Here is a 20,479-nt window from a genome sequence, read left to right as displayed (position 1 = left end):
ATATGGGGGTGGGTGGGAAGAGATAAAACATAAAAACGAAAATAGCCATAAAACCAATGAATGTTCTAGTAAAGAACAATGTGTTTCCAGAAACCGGGTGGGGAAGGAACTAAGGGAAGGAATTCTTCTGTGTATATAAAGGTCTAAAGTGTATGAATGAAAATCACCAAGGTTTAATTTTTTTTAGGGGTCCTCCATTTGATAGCCTGAAAAACAACAGTGAATCCCTAGATACTCAGGAGAGTCACGTCCCCAAGCCCATTTCTCTGGACAAACTGTTAGCTTTTGGGGGGGGGGGAGGGGAAGTGGCATGCCCAGCATCTAACAGTGCTCCACGGACAACACCGTTGGGACATGGGTGCAAAGGGCAGTGGTGGGAGAGATTTCCTTTTTAGCTGGGCAGAACCTTTATAGACAGTGTTTCCCCAGGAGTGGTTTACAGAACGTTTGTCCCAGAAGATATTTCCAAAAACAAATCAAGTGGGTTTGCAAAATGCTTTACACAGCATTCACATCTGGGACTTTCTGCACACACATTAGCATTTTAAGAGCTCTGAGAAGTCTTGCAGGAAAGAAACCAGTCTACATTTTGTTCATCCGTGGAATCGGGAAACTTATGGGATCTTGGCCAATTCATGAGGGGATTGAAAAGTCCCTGGAAAGAGAACAAGATGAAGAGGAGTTTGTTGATGGGTTTTCCTTTCAGGGACAGAAGGAGATGCCACTGGGAGAAAACAATGGAGAAGCTTCTTGTAGTTCAAGGGGCTGTGATGGGTGCCAGGTGGCGGGTAGTGGGAGGCGTGTTTGAGGGTCATCACACCACCTTCCAAGGGGTGGGTGCCTCTAGCTACCTGCGGAGGTGAATTGGCTGACTCAGGTGTGCAAGCTGGGACACTTGCCCCAAAGGCCCTGCCGCACGCTCCCTCATTCAACATCGTGCAGCTCCTTCAACTGCACACGGTAACTGCTGTGACGATGTGACGATGATACTGCTACAATAATACTGGCTGACGTTTGTTTTACGCTTTCCTCTGTGCCAGGCACTCTTCAAAGAACTTTACATGGATTAACCTGATTATTCCTCACAGGGACTATTAGAATAATAGACAGGGACTATTATCTCCATTTCATAGATGAGGAAACTGAGGCACCCTTGAAATAACTTGAGAAATTATTGAAAGCACATCTATTTGAAATAGTATAAAATGCTGAACATACCTGGGCCTGTATTTTACTGAGAAATTGTTTGGTTTTGCTATTAACAGCCTGCAAAATACCCCTCAGGAAATGCTGGTTTTGACTCATTCCATCTCTTAGCAGTAAGGGGAGATGGGCTCCTTCTGCCCAGCGGGATCCCAGCTGCCCACAATCACCCTGCATTGTCTGCAGCCTGCTTTTGACGGCTGCTTCACAGGCCCCTTTGCAACATGGCTTGGGATCTTCCAGACCAGCACTCTCCAGGAGGAATAAAATGTGAAACCCACATGGAAGTAAGAATTTCTAGTAGCCAAATTTTAAAAAGTCAAAAGAAACAGATGAAACTAATTTTAAGGATATATTCTATTTACCCTAGTACATGCAAAATATTATCCTTTCAACATGCAGCACCAGCCCCATTTCTAGGGCTCAGGAGCCACATGGGGCTACTGGCTGTGGTACAGGGCGGTGCATTCAGGAGGCACTATGATGTGCTGATAAGAGTTTGAGAGTCAGGGAGATCTGTGTTCAAATCCCAGCATCTGTGCATTCAATCTGTGGGACCTTGGCCAGGTCACTGAAGCCCTCTGTGCCTCAGTTTCCTCATCTGTGAAATGGAGATAATAATGGTTCTTCCTTAATAGGGTGGTGGGAAGGGCTAAGTGACTTAATACACAGAAAGTGCTGAAATAGCGCCTGGGGCAGAGTAAGCGCTCTAGGGGTACTGGCTGTGGCAACTCAACTAAAGATGAGCAGCCTTTTAAGGCTGCTGGAATAAAGGGGCTCCTGCTATCTGCCATTTCACTGCAGCTCTTGGGTGGCCCTGTGATGCCTGTGGCGGGTCTAGGTATCGCTCCCGTATCAGAGATTAAAGAGCACTTGGGCTGGAGCCCTTTAAAAAGGCTTCTAACCAATTCCTAGGGAGTATATCTCCCACGTTCCTTTGATACACAAGTCTCCCAGTTTACAGGCAACTGAGGACGAGTTTACACACCAGGCCTGCAGTAGAAACCCTTCTTCATCCTGATGTCCCTGTTCTGGCCACCATGATCATGAGTGGTTTCAGGGACACACTGTACTCTGACCACAGGCTGAACTCACCAGGGACCCTCCCAACCACAGGCCAACATCTTGCAGCACTCTGGCCCAGCTCAGATATTTAGCTGCTGTACATTCAGCTCTTGCTCTGACAACTTACTCCCTTAAGTGAATTAAAAGTCTAATATCTTTCTCTTAAGTCTTGATATAACTTCTTAAACGATCTCACTAGTTTATTCTTAACTATCCTTCCACTTAAAATAAACCCAGTAGCACTCGCAAAACCTCATTTGAAATGCACTTTTGAACATATCCCTTGCAGGCACCATCCATGGACAGCTTTTCCTTGATTTCCAGCCTGGAGAGAACACAGGAGCTGGAACCAAGAGGTCTGTGTTCACGGCTCACTTTTCCATTCGTTTTAGCTCTAAGATTACAAATTCCTTCAGAATTCTGACCCTCGATCCTCTTATCCACAGAGACAGGGACTCGAAGTTCTCTAAAGTTCCTTCCAGTATTGAAAAATGATGGGTTCTTATATTTTATGAGTGAAAAATGCCAAAAAATGAAGTCCTAAGATTCAGAAAGGGCAAACCCAACAGTCTCCTCTCTTGGCCACTTAGAGAGGGTATCAAAGAAATCACCAAATGGTATGCAGGGTGGGCAGGTAGAAGGGGACAGAATAACTGCCATGGAGAAAGACCAACAGAAAAGAAGTGAGCTATGGCTGATGTTAAAAAACATCAAGGAAGGTGCCATACATGTATCTCCAGTACTCAATGAAAAGTGTTTATTTTGGACCTACTAAAATAGGTAATAGTTTCTGAAAACTATTTCTATACCCTAATTTGACTTGTTACAGTGGAATAGCATCAAATGTGAGGATTAGGAAAATAGGCCTAAAAGGAAAAAAACTAACACATAACCAAAGTTACCTTTGGAAAACCATTATATTGCCCACAAAGCACAGCGTAGGAACACTGGGGAATAATACAGTCATGTCTCCCATTCCTATTCCCCCAAGAGCATGTGGTCATCCAGGGCTGAGTCTTGCACTACTAACTTCTATATGTGTCTCTGTCTCACTGTCCTTTGGTTTTCTCTCCTGTGTGCATACATGTGCAATAGAACATAGCTGCATTCTTAGGAACTGACAGCTTCCTTTGTAACTATTCTCATCCATAAGCCAAGAGGAACCCGTTCCTATCATTAACTACACGGGCTTGAAATTGAAAGTTGTGTTTCCAGATATCAACTAGAAATAAAAACAACACTATCCCTTTCTGTTGGCACAGACAATGGCTTTGAATAACCAGACCTAAGTAAGTCTTTCCTAGTCCATTTCTCTGTACCTGTGTCTTGGACAAACACTAAACTTCACTCTCTACTATGCTTTCCTGCAGTGTCATCCTGTGACAGCATGAAATCCACAGGACATGAAACGTTTGCAATAAAAAAAGGAAACCATGTATGAAATAAGTGTCTGCAAGTGAAGAGAACGAAAAGACAAGCCGCAGTCTGGAAGAAAGTGTTTGCAAACTACATATTTGATAAAGGACTTATATCAGAATACAGTATAAAGTACTCTCAAACTTCAATAATACGAAAACAAACATTCCAGTTTTTAAAAAATGGAACAGATTTGAAGAGACACTTCACCAAAGAAAATACATGGACGGCGAATAGGCACATCATTAGTCATTAGGGAAACATAAATTAAAACTGCTACGAGATACCACTACGCATCTATTAGAATGGCTAAAATTTAAAAATAAAACCAAACAAACAAAATATTGGCAATACCAAGTGCTGGCAAAGATGCAGTAGACCTTTTATACCCTGCTGCTGGGACTACAAAATGGTACGGTCACTTTGAAAAGGAGATGGGCAGTTTCTTGTAAAGTTAAACATATGCTTACCACATAACCCAGATATCTCACTTCTAGGTATTTGCCCAACTGAAAACGTATGTTCACCCCAAAATCTGCGTGCAAATGTTTACAGTGGTTTTATTTGTAATTGCCAAAACTTTATCCCTCAACTGGGTAAACAAATTGTGGTCTACCCACACAATGGAACACTATTCAGCAATAAAAAGGGATGAATTACTGATACAGGCAACAGTGTGGATGAACCTCAAATGCACCATGCTTAATGATTCTATTTATATGACATTCTGGAGAAAGCCAAACTATAGAGACAGAAAATGGGGGCTGCCGCACAGCACAGCAGGAATCATTCTCTATCCTGTGATAATCGTTACCTGACTGTATGCCAAAACTTGCAGAATTATACACGAGAAAAGATGACTGTTTCTGCATGTAAATTACACCTTAACAGAAAAAAATGGAAGAAAATACTAGAAAATATTATGGAAAATAAAAAGATTTGTAAAATATTAAAATAAAATCTTAGCAGAAAAATTCTGAGGTCCAGCACATGAACTTGAACTTTTTCCACACACCACAGGCTAAGTGCATTCTCAACACCCCACTCTAATCCCAATGTCACGTGAGAGATGAGGAATCAATAAAAAATGAACATTTGCCCCTTGTTTAATTTTACTCCCTCTCAGAGTCCACCACCCACATGAATACACCACCACATCTTGCATTTCCTCCTGCTCCTTTTTTGTGATAAGCGGAACACTTCGTACTTATTAGTGAGTTGCAGTTGTACAGAATGTCCATGTACAAGTCTGGGCCAGACATGAGCAGACTTTGGTTACCCGTAAATAGCTACAATAATGATCCTATAATAATCTGATTATCACAAAGAACTTAACTTTGGCAGATGCAAATTTGTAATTGTAAACCTCCAATTACATCTCAATAAAACTGAAAGAAACAAACAAAAAATTTAAACCTCAATTATATGAGTAAATAGCACTTTATTAAATGAATGGGTTCAGATGAAGAGAACGCTCATATGAAGAGAACTGAGAGATTCTCCAATGTCTTACTTCAAAAACCTGCTCAGGTGAAGGTCTGAAAGCCCTCAGATTAACTCCAAGTACCTCCTGCCACTGGCAGCCTGTACATCTGATGGCAGCCCTCTGTCCTAGCCTTCTGCCATTTCTTACATCCCTTCCTTAAGAGGACACGCATCTTAACCTGTTTCAGGAGGTTACTGGGAAGATGAACAGACTAGCAAGTATCTGTCTGACCCTTTTCCTTGGGGCAGTGAACGGGTTTTTGAGGCAACGAAAATAAACCACCCAGATTTGATGACAGGTGACAGGGAAAGCCCCTGATTTGGGATCAAGGAGAAGCAGGCCACCCTCGGGCTATCTGTGGATCCAGAATCTTATCAAAAGGCTCGTGGGAGGGGATAGGAAAGCACATCATACATCACGGAGATTAATTTCACATCCAAACCTAACTTGACGTTTGACATTCCCAACTGCAAACTGGCTCTTCTGGGCTTCAAAACACAGGTGAGTGAAATTCCTGAATGGTAGCTAAGGTAGGCTCAGTGAATATTGTAAACTGAGGATCTTTCTACTGGTAGCTTTGAAAAAAAAAAAAAGGCTATCAAGGTACTCCAGACAAAGAGTCAAAAACCAACCTAACACACCGCCTTTTGTGCTCAAGGAAATTACTCTGATAAGTGGCTCATTCCTGGTGGCTTTGTTCTTGTTATGTGCTCTGGGTTTGGGGGCTGACCCTGCTCTTCCAAACTTGTGCAAATGCACCCTGACCTTATGATAAAGATGAATCAAGGAGTAAAAGAAATGGAAAGGAAAAAAAGGGCCACAGGGAGCATAACTAAATGTAGATGGAAAATAGCGATTTTAACAACAACAGAAATGACAACAGTGACAAGTTCCTTAAGAGACCTTAACAGTCAATCGCAACGTGTGGACCTTGTTTAGATCATCATCTAAACAAATGGACTGTAAAAAGGCATTTGGGGACAATCGGGAAAATTGTAACATAGATACTGTTTAGGTGATATGGAGTAATTACTGTTGATTCTGCTCACCCTGACAAATACTACTACAGTTTTGTTAGAAAATATCCTCATTTTTCAGAAGTGCATATTGGAGTACCTAGAAAATGTCATGATACCTGTGTTTACTTTAAAATACTCCAACAAAAAGGAAAAATAAGACGCAAATGTGGAAAAAAAATCTTTGTCATCATTAAATGTAGATGGTGCATGCTGGTGCTTCATTTTACTGCTGCCTCTACTTTTGTGTGTTTGAAGATGTTCGTAATAAAACGCTTTTTAAAAAACATGATGAAAAGTTTTAAAAAATTAGATGAGAACAGTTCCTGTATTAGAAGTTTCTTTTTTACTCTCCTTTGTCAATGTTTTTGGAGTGTTGCACCATTGATACGAATGTTAAAGCAAAAGAAAAGCAATTATTTTAATATAAATGCCACAAGAAAGATAAAGGTGAAGAAATAAGCTCAAGAATTCAGTTATTTAAAACAGCGCTTTTCTAGAAATTTACAGAGGATTTTAGAGGTCACTGTTTTTATTGACTATTAGACATAAAGTCCATCGAAAAATATAAAAAAGGGAAAAAAGGTATAAAGATGGATGAGGAACAGAAAGAGGTAAATGAAAAGAAATTAAGCCAAAACAATAAACCCCAAATGGCAGAATCCATCTTTAAAGAGTCCACTCGGTCCTGGGTTTGAGGGCCAGCTGTTTCCCTTACACACTGTGGACAAGTTCACTCACATCGCTGAGCTCAGTTTTCTCATCTGTAAAATGGGAATAACTGGCACGTCTTCCTCCCTGGAATATGCTCCAGGAGTAAACGGAAAAACTCATAATGTGCTTTCACATTGACCAGCACATGGTTCCTTCAATGTGGCCTGTTCTTAGGCTACAAAGCTGAGGGGAAGGATCTGAGGAGAGAAAAAGGCTGTGGGAAAATGGCAGCACGCTGGCCTCTCACACAGATCACTAATTAGCTCCCAACTACCAGACCTGCTTACATCCAGGCAGGACTACAAGGGCAGGCAAAGCTTCTGTCACTGCCTGGAACCTTCAAGCTGTCCCAGAATTGTTTACTTGAAGCCCCCCTCAGAGGTCTGCTCCTTACCTCTGTCTCTCACTCCATTTGGGCCCAACTTTCAGGGCAGCTAATCTAATCAGCTAATCTATGCTAAATTATTAATGGGATCCAGGAGGTTAATGTGTAACAAGTACACACTCCAACGGAGGCAAGCTGGAGACACAGGCCTCCGTGAGTCATCAGAGCCTTGGTGGGAACTCCGGGCAGCAGGCAACCCTCCTCATATCAAATCAAATTCTAGGAAGGCATTTTAAAAATTATTAAAAAAAATAATTCATATAAAAATGCAATCGAGGGGCTTTCCTGGTGGTGCAGTGGTTGAGAATCTGCCTGCCAATGCAGGGGACACGGGTTCGAGCCCTGGTCTGGGAAGATCCCACATGCCGCGGAGTAACTGGGCCCGTGAGCCACAACTACTGAGGCTGCGCGTCTGGAGCCTGTGCTCCGCAACAACAGAGGCCGCTATAGTGAGAGGCCCGTGCACCGCGATGAGGAGTGGACCCCGCTCGCCGCAACTGGAGAAAGCCCTCGCACAGAAACGAAGACCCAACACAGTCAAAAATAAATAAATAAATTTATTAAAAAAAAAATGCAATCGAATCAACAAAGGGACAGGCCAAAAAATCCTTTAACTAGACCAGGACAAAAGGGTTATGGAAAATGGTATGTTTAGGAGCTCTATAACCTTTCTATGCCTCTGTTTTCTTATCTGCAAAAATGAAGGTTGAGGTAAGGATTAAGTATAATCCATGTAAAGCACTTGCAACAGTGCCTGCCACACAATAGGCACTCAACAAACATTAGCCACTGTTAGTATTAGTTAAGGATGAGATTACATAGAAGTCAAAAGGGATGCTCTGAAAATTTAAGTGAAAAAGGATTTTCTAGATGGCAGCTTCCATTTGTGTTTTCAATGAAGTTTGGCTCACACCATAGCACCCTGGAATCAGATCTGGGTTCAAGTGTCAGGCCCACTTCCTACCAGCTGTGTGACTTTGGACAAGTGGCTCAACGTCACTGAGCTATAATTTTCTCAGCTGTAAAATAAGGATAATAATACCTACCCTGTAGTATTGATGAATGAATTACATATGACAATGTACAGAAGTGTGCAGCACAGTGATTCCATAGGTGCATCCTAAGAGCCCAACAAATGATGGCTTTAATCATCATCTTGTATTTTCCAGCCTTTGCGATCGCATCCTTGGGAGCCCAACCAAGAAGTGACAGTACATTCTAATGGGGGTGATGGGCAGAGTCCCCAGTGCTTAATAGAGACTAAGCCATGGTAATCCCATCGTAATCCTACGGTTGGTTAGTCTAACAGCCACAAGGCAATTTAGCTGGGTGAGGATGGAGCCTCAGCTTTGACCAACCCTGGTGTCCCAAAGAAGTAGCCACAAGGCAGGAATTTTATCTACCTGGTTATTGAGATTATCTCATTCCAAAGGCAAAAACATGGTATCTTGGCTTGGCTGTTGGTCCCTGGTGACAAGTGCCACGGGGCTACAAAATAACTACATGCCACCACCCCCATTTCTTTTTAACTGCATTTTTTTTACTGCATTTTTTGATTATGAAACTATTATAGAATCACAGCAAAAACTATAAAATAAAAAGGGGAGGACTGCATATGTTCCTACCAATAAGAAATAGTCCCTTTTAACATTTTTGTGCACGTTGCTTCAGATTTTTTTCTTTATACATATATGCTCCTCCACACGCTTTGCCATCATTTTAAAAAAAATGAGCTCATACCCTACATACAACTTCATCACTTGTGTGTTCACTTAATATATCTATTTCTGTGTTTGCCTGCCATCATTTTTAATGGCTGCATAGTAATCCATCAAATGCAGACTTCATAAATTATTGATCTATCCTCCAACCAAAGGCACTTAGGTTGTTTCCAGCCTTTCGCTATACTAAACAACACCAGACTGAGTATTCTCACATAAACCTCTATGCACAATTGTCCAATTACTTCCTTAGAAGTGGCATTGATGGGTCAACAAGGGTACAATTTTTTTTTTTTTAAATAAATTTATTATTTATTTATTTTTGCTGTGTTGGGTCTTCATTTCTATGCGAGGGCTTTCTCTAGTTGCGGCGAGCGGGGGCCACTCTTCATCGCGGTGCGCGGGCCTCTCACTGTCGCGGCCTCTCTTGTTGCGGAGCACAGGCTCCAGACACGCAGGCTCAGTAATTGTGGCTCACGGGCATAGTTGCTCCGTGGCATGTGGGATCTTCCCAGACCAGGGCTCGAACCCGTGTCCCCTGCATTGGCAGGCAGATTCTCAACCAGTACGCCACCAGGGAAGCCCTAAGTGTACAATTTTTAAATGCCTTATGAAAAAAACAAAACAAAGGAGCTAGCCTTGCTGAGATGGGAGGGTGAGAGAGCCATTTTAGTAACAGAGAGACACTGTCTTTTAGGCCCAGGCAAACAAAACAGCCTTCTGTTGGCCTTCTCCCCTGCCTTCCTCTCATTCACCTACTGGGAAACACGTCTCTGTCACTAATGAAAACAACTAAATCCTCTTGTGCAAAATCCAGGGTCAAATAGCAAGCGTCTGTGAGACAAAACTTGGGGTGTCATCTGGAAATGCAATGTGAAGGATCAGCAGGAAGTGGCTTATAAAAGCAACAAACTCTCCCAAACGGCTCCCACGAGCCTACCACTTGGCCCCCCTGATGCGCAGGGCGGGCAGGCAGTCACCTCAATGACCTCAACTGAGGACCCAGTGGATAGGGGAGAGTAGTCACAAGGGCACGCCATAAGGAGAAGCCACCCCACACTCCATCCTGAATTCTGAGGAACCCACCAACAGGATGAAAACCACAAATGGATGCAGATGCACTCAAGTGTCCCGCGTGTATACACACAGACACAACCAATGAGGGCGTAACAGAAACACAGTCCCTGGGCTAAGAGAAAGTTACAGGGAATAAAATTCCAAAATGCTGCATTAGGTACATATAAACATGCAGACAGAAAGGGCTCTCAGTCCTGCTGCTTGCTGGCAGGGGGACCTTGGGCAAGTCCCTTATGGGCCCTCTATGGCCAGGTAACAAAGAAGCTCTAGGCTTAATTACAGAGATCTGATTAACTTTGGGTTTTGGTATTTTGAGTTTTCTTTCCCTGGCTATGGTGTTTTAATTTCTATTTTTACAATCTTTTAAAAAAAAAAATCTCCCTTTCAGTGATTGTCTACCATCTGTCCTGGGAGCTTGCATTGTTTCATACTCATTTAGTCCTGACTACTCCCTTGGAAGGTATATGTTATTCTTACTTTATGCTCTAAACGTGCTTGAGGTCACACATCTAACTGGAATAAAGATGGTTCCTGGTTTTATCCTCATGGTACAGAGGAGTTACTCAATAAATAGCTCATGGCTGAATGAATAAATGCACACATGAATGAATAAATTATGTTGTAGACTCCTTTCTGAACCCATGAAGTTTTCACTATATAAGACTCCTTCTACACATGTCTTTTTAATAGCAGTTATCTCAGAATCTTTTTTGAAAATTAGACATACATCAACAATCAGAAATGAGCAAGACTTCTATTCTATAGGAAACAGGTGTCACCACCACAGTGCCCTGTTCTGGGAAGACTGCCATAATCCAGCACCTAAAGGGTTACACCTAGCTCAGCAGAGGGCTTCCAGGGGCCTGCTCCCAGGCTTGGGTGACCTCAAATTCTGATGGTTTCTTGTTGAATATATAGGGTATCACTCCTGGAAATAAGTAACTTAACATCCCAGGCCTACAGTTTTTGCTCACCCGGGTAGAATTAGCATGTTGACCTAGAGCTAGTTTCCTCTAGCTCGAACATTCCATCACCCTCTGAGAAGAGAAGACGGAAAGCAGTGAAGGAGAAAGCCAAGACCAGGGCAGAGGCAGCACTGGCTATGGATAGTGGTTACTGCCCTAAATCCAACTTTAGCGGGAACTCTCACATTTAGCTCAACTTCTGAATCACCTGGAACACTTAGTAAACCCACTGATTCTTGCTCTATTTCACTTCCCTGCAAGAGGTGTTTGTTTGTTTGTTTGTTTAAAGACTCTGCATGAGGCTCCCAGGGTACTTCTAAAGTTTATCTCTGATTATCAATCACTGCTCTTAGTAGGGGAAATCCCTGAAGCTGAATGAATTGACATTTGCAGAGAGGATATTTTCCCCTCTGGCCAGAGGGAGTTCTCCCACCCCCACCAACTTTCACTCCCTGTGCCAAGGCTACCTGGTTTTGGAGGTTTCCGTGACCTGCTGGTCCATCCCTCTAATGGCTGCTGGTGAACTGTGCCATATTCCAAAGTTCTCTCCAACTGTTCTGAGCCGCCTGCATCTGAATTCAAAGAAGGGGTGCAGAAGCAGCTGGAAGAGAGAAACCAGAGTGGCATAGTCCAGCAGCAACCTTTGAAAGAGCCAATCAAAACTGCCAGGCTTCTGATTCATCACACGGGGTGAAGGAAGGGCCTGTCATATCGGTCACTGGCAAGCAAAAACCAGAAAGAAAACTAAAAGTTGGCACTGGTGATTTGAAAGGTGGCACTCAAAGACCCCCACCAATAATTAGATCCCAAATAAAGCTGTTCTGAAAAACTAAGGCATCTTGTGTTGTCCTCAATCTTTACTTTTTCAGATTCCCTCCTTTTTGTGTTTTTAACTGAACTTGACAATGACTTGTCCTCTAGTCCAGAAAATCAAATGTCTATTTACTTGGATAATTAAACTGAAAAATGAACCCTGAGGATTTTTGGAATGATAGTATTAAGAAAGACTTTTCTCTTCCTCTCTTGAATCACATATTTCCTTTTTATTACACGATATATGTATGTTTTAGACACATGTATAAAATATGCACTGGCTATTTCAGATTTGGGAATTCAAGAAGTAAAGGTCAACATTCTTACTAGCATGGTCAAAAAGATGTGATAAATGTCTTGCCATTGAACTTGCCAGCAGCTGGCAGTCTTGGCACCCTGGCTATTGTTTCTGAGTACACCCCTCCCTCAGACTCCCACCTCCACCTCTTGGCTCTGTAGAGAGTCTAACTGACAGAATATTTTAGTTAAGTTCCATCTAGCCCTGGTGGTTAAGAACACAGGACTGGATGGGATAAAGCCGAAAGACTTAACGATGCCATATGCTACAAGTTGACTACACCAGGTTATAAGCAGCCAATGTCATCCTTTGTTAAAGGATTCACTTTAGAAGTAATAATTCCAGGAGAGAGTAGGACATCGCACTGTCACAGTGGAAGAACCTGATACAGATACAAGATGAAACAAGTGATCATTTTAGGAAAACCCCCTTTGTCTTGAATTTTGGTCTTATCTGGAGAAGCCAGAAAGACCCTGAGAAGTTATTTAGTTTGGGGAAGCAACTTTTGAAAATAAAGAATAGGGAGAGGGATAAATTTTCAGAAACAGGAAGTCCAAGAATAAAAAAGATGGTATTTTAACCAACACCCTAAAACACAGGACCAAATACATGGATGGTTTCTAATGATACACTATCATCAGAGAGAAAGTAACTAGGCTTCAAAGACAGTGAAAGGGTGCTTCAGGACTGCAGAATGAGAAGCATACAGAAGCATAAGCTTTCCAGTGTGCCCAGAGGACATACCCCTGACATTGGCCAAGTGTGTCAGCACCAAGCCTCAAAGAATCTGACCAGGATGGAGGAAGATCTATGGTGGACATATGTGCATTTGACTGACACCTGATAGTGCAACCCACAGCTCCATTCCTGTATTTCCTGAAGCCATAGAACATTAACTAAACTGAAGTTGATTGGAAAATTCCAATAAACATATAGAAGTTTTTGTGCGTTGCATCTGTAAGACTTTTTCGTAACCCTACATTGTTAAAAAAAAAAAAAAAGTCCAAATGAATAGAAAACACCAACACAGCAAGAAAACACAAGCAATTGCTGATTGAGGATACGGCGACAATAGCCTCAAGACATTACTAAAGCATAATCCTAAACGTGAGCAACTTCAGCAAAAGAGGCAGCTCTGCCCAGAGTGGGCTTGGAGTCACTGCTCTTTGAGTTCGAATCCTGGATTTGTCACTTATTCACTGTGTGACCTTGGACAAGTTACTAAACCTCTTCATAGTTTCCACATTTGTACTGATACAATGGGGATATACCTACCTGGCTTGAAGACTGAATAAAAGACAAAGTAAATGGTAGCGCTCTGTAGCCTGTGAAAGAGCTACATCTTTGTATCCCGGCAATTAACTCAGCTCACACAGCGGGGGTCTCTGCTTAAGGAAGAAGCAAATACCTGAGGTGTCACACGCACGCCTTCCTGTTGAGGGCTCTCTGTGAGGGGTGCTGCGCCTATAGATAACGTGGGGTTTGTTTTGTTCCTCTTCATCTTCTTGCTCATCAATGGACAGCAGTGGTTCAATAAAATAATCCCCATCGTGGGACCGGAATGTGCCCAGCTGCAAATCAAGAGAGATGAGAGGTTGATTTAATATAACTCAGCCACTGGGAGGAAAAGGACAGTGGAATGTTGCCAAGTGAATGGCATCATTTACCCAATCCCTTTCCCATGAGGGCTGCTTAAACTGAAAAGTCTTTCCGACATATTTGGAGAAGCAGTTGTTTTTTTTGTCTGTTTTTTTGGTTTTTTTCCCACTCTCTGCCGTATCAGTACCTTACCCTTGATTGGACCCTACTTTATTGCACCTGCTATCCACACCTGTCTGTAAGAAATACTTCCTTGGTGCTCAAGTTCTAATTATATACACTCCTACAGACTGTTGAAAGAGAGTGTTTCTGTGCATTAAGACAGCCTGGAAACTCAGGGACAAGTATCAGCTCCAAAAGCAAAAGCCTACCCACGGAAGCCTTATTATGACTTCAAAATCGAAAGCATATGTTGACCACAAGGCACTCAAGGTGGTGCCACCTGTGACACCGGCACACGAGTCTCTTACCACTCCTTCCCTTGGCCACAGGGAGTGACATGGGTAAGACTTTGCAGTCAGGCTGCCAGAGGTTCCAATCCCAGCACTGTCACTTACCCACCCACCTTGGGCAAGTTCCTTAACTGCTCTGAGCTTCAGCTTCCTTGTTTATCAATTAAGGACAAAAATACTTACTGTCACTTATTGTGCAGATTAATAAGATAATGCGTGTGAAGTGCTTAGCAAAGTGATACCTTGTAAGGGCTTAGAGCACATGAGTGGCTTTTGGTGTTGCAGGGTTAGCCTCTAACCACCAGGATACAATTTGCGTTTGCCAATCACTCTAAGCACCTTGAAAGAGGTAACTCTTTCTCCTCCCCTTCCCACGTACCAACAAGTTTTGCAAATGATAAATGGTGACTCAAAGTTGAACCACCCAAACAAAACATTACAAGAACACTAAAAAGTTCCCTATGCCATGCCGGTGGGCAGGGTTTCAAGGGAAATATCAAGCTCTTCTCTCTTTCTCCATTGTTCCTTTTCCCTCAGTGGCGGGAAAAAGGCAGAGGCCTTGGACTTTCCCCTGGACACAGGGAAATGAATGTCCTTGAACGTCAGCAGCAGCACAAGCGTCATCCAGGAGTTAGTTAGATACTCAAATAATCACACTCCACCCCAAATCTGATCTACCGAATCAAAGTATCTGGGGGTAGGGCCCAGGAATTGAAATTTTAGAATTCTTAGGCATGATAAAGTTTTCAAGCACTTGGCTAAGACACTGGGGTTCCCAAACCCAGCTAAGTGTCAAAATTGCCTAGGAAGTTGAAAAAAAATTTTAGATTTGGGGCGCTACCCTATATCTGCAGATTTGGAATTTCCAGTGGTGTGGACTAACATCTGTATTTTTTAAAAAGCTCTCCATGTGGCTCTCATGAACCATTGACTTAAAGAGAAGACAGCTCTAGTGTAGTCTGGTGTCAAAATAAGAGACAGAGTAACTGGTGTCCAGAGAAGAAGTGATTTAACAAGTTTATTTTCACCCAGGCACCTCTCTCCATTTTCAACATACAACTCCGGTGTTCTCTGAGCACAGAGCAGGAAGCTGACTACAACATGGGAAAGCTACTAGAGACAGGCTATAAATACTGAGAAAGAATCTGGGAGCCCATCTGGTGAAGATCTGGCACCTTTGATTATTGAAAGGGGAAACTGAGGCCCAGAGGGAGGAACTGGCTTATCCCCTTCAGTGATACAGAAGCAGCTGAATAGTACCCATGGTGAATCTAGAACTCAGGTACCCTGACTCTAGCCCAGTGCTTTAAAAACAAACAAACAAAAACTTTGAAATTCCCTTTAAGAACAAAGATTCATTCTCTGGCCCATGGTTAAGAGTACGGGTCAGAAGGATTGGGTGGGAACCCCAACTCTGCCACTTACTAGCTGTGAAACCTCCAGCAAGGCCTCAACTCTCAAAGCCTCAGTGTCCTCATCGGCAAAATGGGTTGTTTCAAGGATTGGGCTGTTGTAAGGATTTAGATGAAATAATGCATACATAAAATACTTATTATAGTACAAGACACATAGTAAGACTTCAGTAAATGGTATCTATATGAAGTCAAATTAATTTTGGGGCTGATTCACAAAACAATTGCTTGACTGAAGAGTAATCCTTTCTTGGGTAAGGTGACCATTTATCCAAACACAGGTACTAAGTGCTTATAATATACAAGGCTCCAATACGGGAGAGAAATGAATTGATGCTGACCTTACTGCCAAGGAAAAGGGGATAGAACACGTGTTCCAAGAACCATACTACAAGGGACAGCATACTAAACATCAAAGAGAGATGGAGGTAAGAGTCTATGAAAGTGGAGACGGAGAGATGACAGCAGTCTGAAGGACGACAGAGAGGTTTCCTGGGGAACAAGATACCTTAGTTACACTTTGAAAGAAGGGTATGATTTGAGCATGTGAAGCAGAGTGAGATCACCAAGTAAATCCAAAGGCCCAAAGGCTATGAGGTAGAACTAGGACGGGAGGGAAATGCAGAGAAATGCGTGAGAGCAGGTTGCCTGAAATGCAGGATTTGTGAAGGAAAGCTTAACAGATGAGACTGGACACGTGGATGTGCAAGGGGTGAGGAGGTACACTGTCAATGGTCTGAAGTGCCAGATGGAGGAGTTTATAGCCATTCACTAGGCAGTGGGGCGGTCTGTGAAGTAAATGAACAGGGTAGCCCGTGCGATCTTGTGCCTTGTCATCATTAATCTGTTAGTAGTGTGTGGCAGGGATTAAAGAAAAAAGACCAGAGAAGAAGCCAGATGGAAATATTTCTTAGACATCAGTCCTAATGACAGAGAAAAAGAGAGGGAAAGAGCTCTACAGTCATAGTAGGGATGTTCAGAACAGGTGAGAAACGCATCTGAGAGGGAATTCAGGGAAACTAATAACTGACCAGTGGGGTGACGGGAGCGGGGAAGGTTGGCATGTCTCACTCTGAAGAGTGAAAGATTTCCAGGAAGGTTTCCTGCGTGGGCCACGAGGAACATCAGGATACTATTAGTACTGAAACGGTAAGGGGACATCTTGGGAGGAAAGATAAATTCCAGGAGGAAGACAAAAGGGCAAGGGTTGTGGAGCTAGATTCGTCCCTGAAGACAGAAACAGCCAGCTCGCATATTTTTCATATGTATGCCAGACCTTGCGCCCCCCCCCCCCAAAAAAAGGGCCAGATTGCAAATTAAACGCAATATAAATGGACTCCTCAAGGTCTAGACAGTCAGTCCTTCTGAAGTCCCGGCCCTCAGTTCCCTGAGAGAGTTACTACTCCGAAGTTAACACGTGCGAGTTACCACCTAAAATTGCCAATAGAAATTAAGGTTCTGCGCAGTAAAACATACCGCTGCTGCGGCCACTCAGCGGGGTGTGGAGGCGGGGAGGGAGGAGGAGTAAAGGCTGTTTACAAACTTGACGTACACACGTAGCCCTATCAGTAAGGTTCCGGAATTGTGGGTTACAACCTTGGGATTTGGGGACACTCTGATGCTCTGGGTTCCGGCACCTGACTTGTGCCCACCCAAACCCCAACCTTGCTAATAACATAAAGATTCCAGGCGTCTTGGGGCAGCGGTGACTCACCGCAGCACCCCCCTCCCCTTCGCCTAACTGCCGTCTCCGCCCACCCCCAAACCATCTCAACAACGCACGGCGGCTCCGGGAGCTTTGCTGGGGGCTAAAGGCGTTCATCTTCGTCCTCGCATCCCAAGGGCTAACCCTCCCCCCTCGGAGTCTTCAAGCTTGCCTCGCTCCCCAAACGACCCCTCGGTTGAGCAGAGGAGATAGATGAGACATCCAGATGCGGGACTCGAGCCACTCATAGCAGCGCGTGGAGGGGGCAGCCAAGAGCCCCGGGTAAGTATCCAAGTTCCCACTTCGAAAAGGTAATAACGATGGGGAGTTAATGGGTGCTCTGGGGAAAAGTAATACTATCACGGGGGCGCAGAGCGCCCTTGCGCTGGGAGAGTCTGACCTGCGATAGTTTCTGCGTCATAGCGCGAGGCACAAACGCACGTCGCTTGGGAAAGTCCTAGAACAGCTCTTGCTCGGGTCAGAACCTTACAGCGGGTCCTCAAACATCAAGAGGGGAGAGAGCGGATACCTCGTGGGGCCGACTGGAGGGCAAGTGGGGCGGGGGGGGGCGTAACTAAGCAGGGGGTAGGGGTACCAACTTGGATCCCCTGCTAAGTGCGTATTTTGCAGCGCAGAGAGGTGGCCGCCCCGCCCTCTCGCCTTCCCTCTCTAGGGAAACGCGCGCCGCAGGCTCTTTTCCGATTCTCTGGCACCCCATGGGTGGTGGAAACCCCAGAAGAACTGAAACCTCCTCCGGGCAGCCTCTCCAAGCTCTCTCCCAGTATTTCTGCTTCTTGGGGCCACCCCACCAGCAGGGTGCAGAGTCGCACTGCGCCGCACCCCCATTCCCAGTTTCCTCCCTAATGCAAAGCGTCCACGCAGGCTCCGCCCCATTCCCCGCCCCCTGAGCCCTCGGCCCACCCTTCCGTTCCTGGGACGGGACCTGTTCCCTGTCAATCCAGTTCAGCCTCAGGGTTCCTGGCGCGTGAAAAAAGGCCCTGAGAGAACGTGGGGACTCTAGATTACTCAGCGCCCTCCAAGACACACGGAAGGAACTCCCCGTACCCGTGCCTGGGGATTCTCAGCCCACACCCCCGACTCAAGACGCGCCAATAAGGAGTCGGGTTCTCCCTGCGCTCAGCTGCTCCGCTCCTGGGCGGCCGAGTTTGCAGCAAGGAAGGACAACTCTCTCCGAGTTTGGAAGCTGACTTCCCAGCCACCTACCGGTGTGGGGCAACACTCAGCTGAGTCGAATTCGGACCCTAGAAAGCTCCGAAACATCCAGAACTCCCCGGGGTCGGATGCGTGCGCTACTCTCGCGCACTCACCGGTGTAGCCACCCAAAGCGTAGGACGCAAACAAGTTTGTAGCTGATACTTAACGCCAGAGCAGAGACGGCGCAGTGAGGGTCTTAGGCGAGAGAGCAATTAAGTCTCCTAGAAGCGGGTGAGGAGGCGAGAGGGCCGGGGAGGGGTGCGCGTCCACTTACCATTCCTGAGCAGAGGCTGATGACGGCCGTGTGCTCGGACTTGGTATTGACATGGCCTTTGTAGAAACAGTGCTTGAGTTCCGCTTCCTCCTCAGAATAAAACTTCGTCTGGTTCACCCCGGGTGCCCCGAGGAGGGTGACAGTGAACATTGGAGCGATAAATCCGGCATGGGCGGTGAGATTAAATAGAAATTGCTGGCCGAAGGCGGAGAGGCGGTAATGCGCTTGGGTGTAGGTAGCGGAGGAAGAGGAGGAGGCGAAGGCAGGCCAGGGGTCAGAGGCAGAGTTAAGGCTCCGTCGCCTTCTTTTGAAGTGTACGTTCGTGGGAAAGGGTTCTCCGAGAGCGTCCACTCGGATGGGAGACGCGATTTCGTATTCGCTCAGTGTCTCTAATAGTTTCACTGCAGAGAGAAGCAGAGGCACATGAACCAATAATTCAGTTTTCCGCAAGTTTCAATTAAAAAATGAAGTGGGCGGTTTCGTCCTGAGTTATTTTCCAGCTTCCCCCTCCTCCCCCCCATTTGAGTCAATCCCTTCACCTTCAGTCACTGGACATATATTTGCTGAACACCTACTATGTGCCAGGAACAGTGTTAGGCGCTGTCGGAGCCAGACAATGAATAAGTCAAAACACACAACATGATTACAGATCCTGACAAATACCCTGAATAAAATAAAACACGCCACGATGTGGTGCCCCCAGTTACTAAGTAACTGTAGTTTGGGCCTGGGGTGGGGAAGGAAAAAGATCCGGCTAAAAGAAGGGGGAGACGACAAAGTTCGTTCCACAGTGTGTCTCTCTCTAGAAATAGGCTGGGAATGACCTAAAGAAGGGAGAGGCTGCAAAGCGGGAAACAATTCTTTCTAGGAAAAGGAGAAGAGAGAGAGAGAGGCCTCCGCTGCGGGGTGCCCGCTGTCGGACACGGAGGCTGGGGAGCTGGCGACAGGGGCGGAGGGGTCCCGGTGGCCGAGCCTTGTTACCTTGCCTCGGGTGCAGCCTGTCCCTGCGCACGGCCGCCGCGGCGTCTGGGCTCCCCGTCTCGGCCAGGTCCCGCACTAGGAGCGTTAGCAGTGTGGCCCAGGATACAAACTGCATGGTGCTCCCCACCCCTCCCCCGCCGCCCCCACTCCCCCCTCCCTCCTGCCCTCCTTGGCGGCTGCGGCGGCGACGCTAGGCAGCGGCCGCGAAGAGCGCTCGGAGCCTGGCGCCCGCCGCCAACTTTTGACTTTAGGAGTCGCTGAGGTCTCGCGGCGAGGGTCCCGTCTGCGCTCGGCTGAGCAACGCTGCCGCCTGCCGAGAGCTGAGCCGCTCGGGCCGCAGGAGGAGCCGGAGAAGGAGGAGGAGGAGGAGGAGGACTGGGGCTCGGCTGCCCGGCCGCATAATGTCCAGGGAGCGGGCAGGAGAAGGCGCGGAACGTGCGCTCCGAGGCGCGCCGGGCGCCCTGTGCTGGCGGGGATAGCGGAGCGGCTTCTTGAATGGGGGGCTGGGGGGCGGAGGCGGTGGGGGGGGCGCGGGTCCTCCGCTGCTCAAGTACCCAGGTCCCCGCCTCTAGGAGGAGAGGGGAGGAGAAAGCGGAGGGAGCGGGGACCGCCTCCTCCCAGATCGAGTCCGTTCCTCGGCCGCCCGTGCGGGACTCGTGCTCCCAGAGGCGCCGGGAGCGCT

At 45.7% G+C, this 20,479-nt stretch overlaps 1 protein-coding gene across 2 annotated transcripts in view; it reads right to left on the bottom strand.

The window, feature by feature from the left end:
* The window catches only part of ADAMTS9 (ADAM metallopeptidase with thrombospondin type 1 motif 9), a 169,212-nt gene extending 149,291 nt beyond the window's left edge, over positions 1-19,921 (bottom strand). For both annotated transcript variants that reach the window (XM_068557319.1, XM_068557320.1), the window contains exons 1-3: positions 19,798-19,921; positions 18,817-19,217; positions 13,568-13,730 (exon numbers count right to left, since the gene is read on the bottom strand). In XM_068557319.1, the coding sequence (XP_068413420.1) occupies positions 13,568-13,730; positions 18,817-19,217; positions 19,798-19,912 (679 nt within the window). In that variant the 5' untranslated portion in view covers positions 19,913-19,921. The remainder of the gene's footprint in view (positions 1-13,567; positions 13,731-18,816; positions 19,218-19,797) is intronic.
* Positions 19,922-20,479: the final 558 nt, after the last annotated feature.

The sequence above is a fragment of the Eschrichtius robustus genome, chromosome 12, assembly GCF_028021215.1.
Source record: "Eschrichtius robustus isolate mEscRob2 chromosome 12, mEscRob2.pri, whole genome shotgun sequence".
NCBI classification, from domain to species: Eukaryota; Metazoa; Chordata; class Mammalia; order Artiodactyla; family Eschrichtiidae; genus Eschrichtius; species Eschrichtius robustus.
Note: the sequence above shows the minus strand (reverse complement) of the source record. Positions and strands in the feature narration are given on the sequence as shown.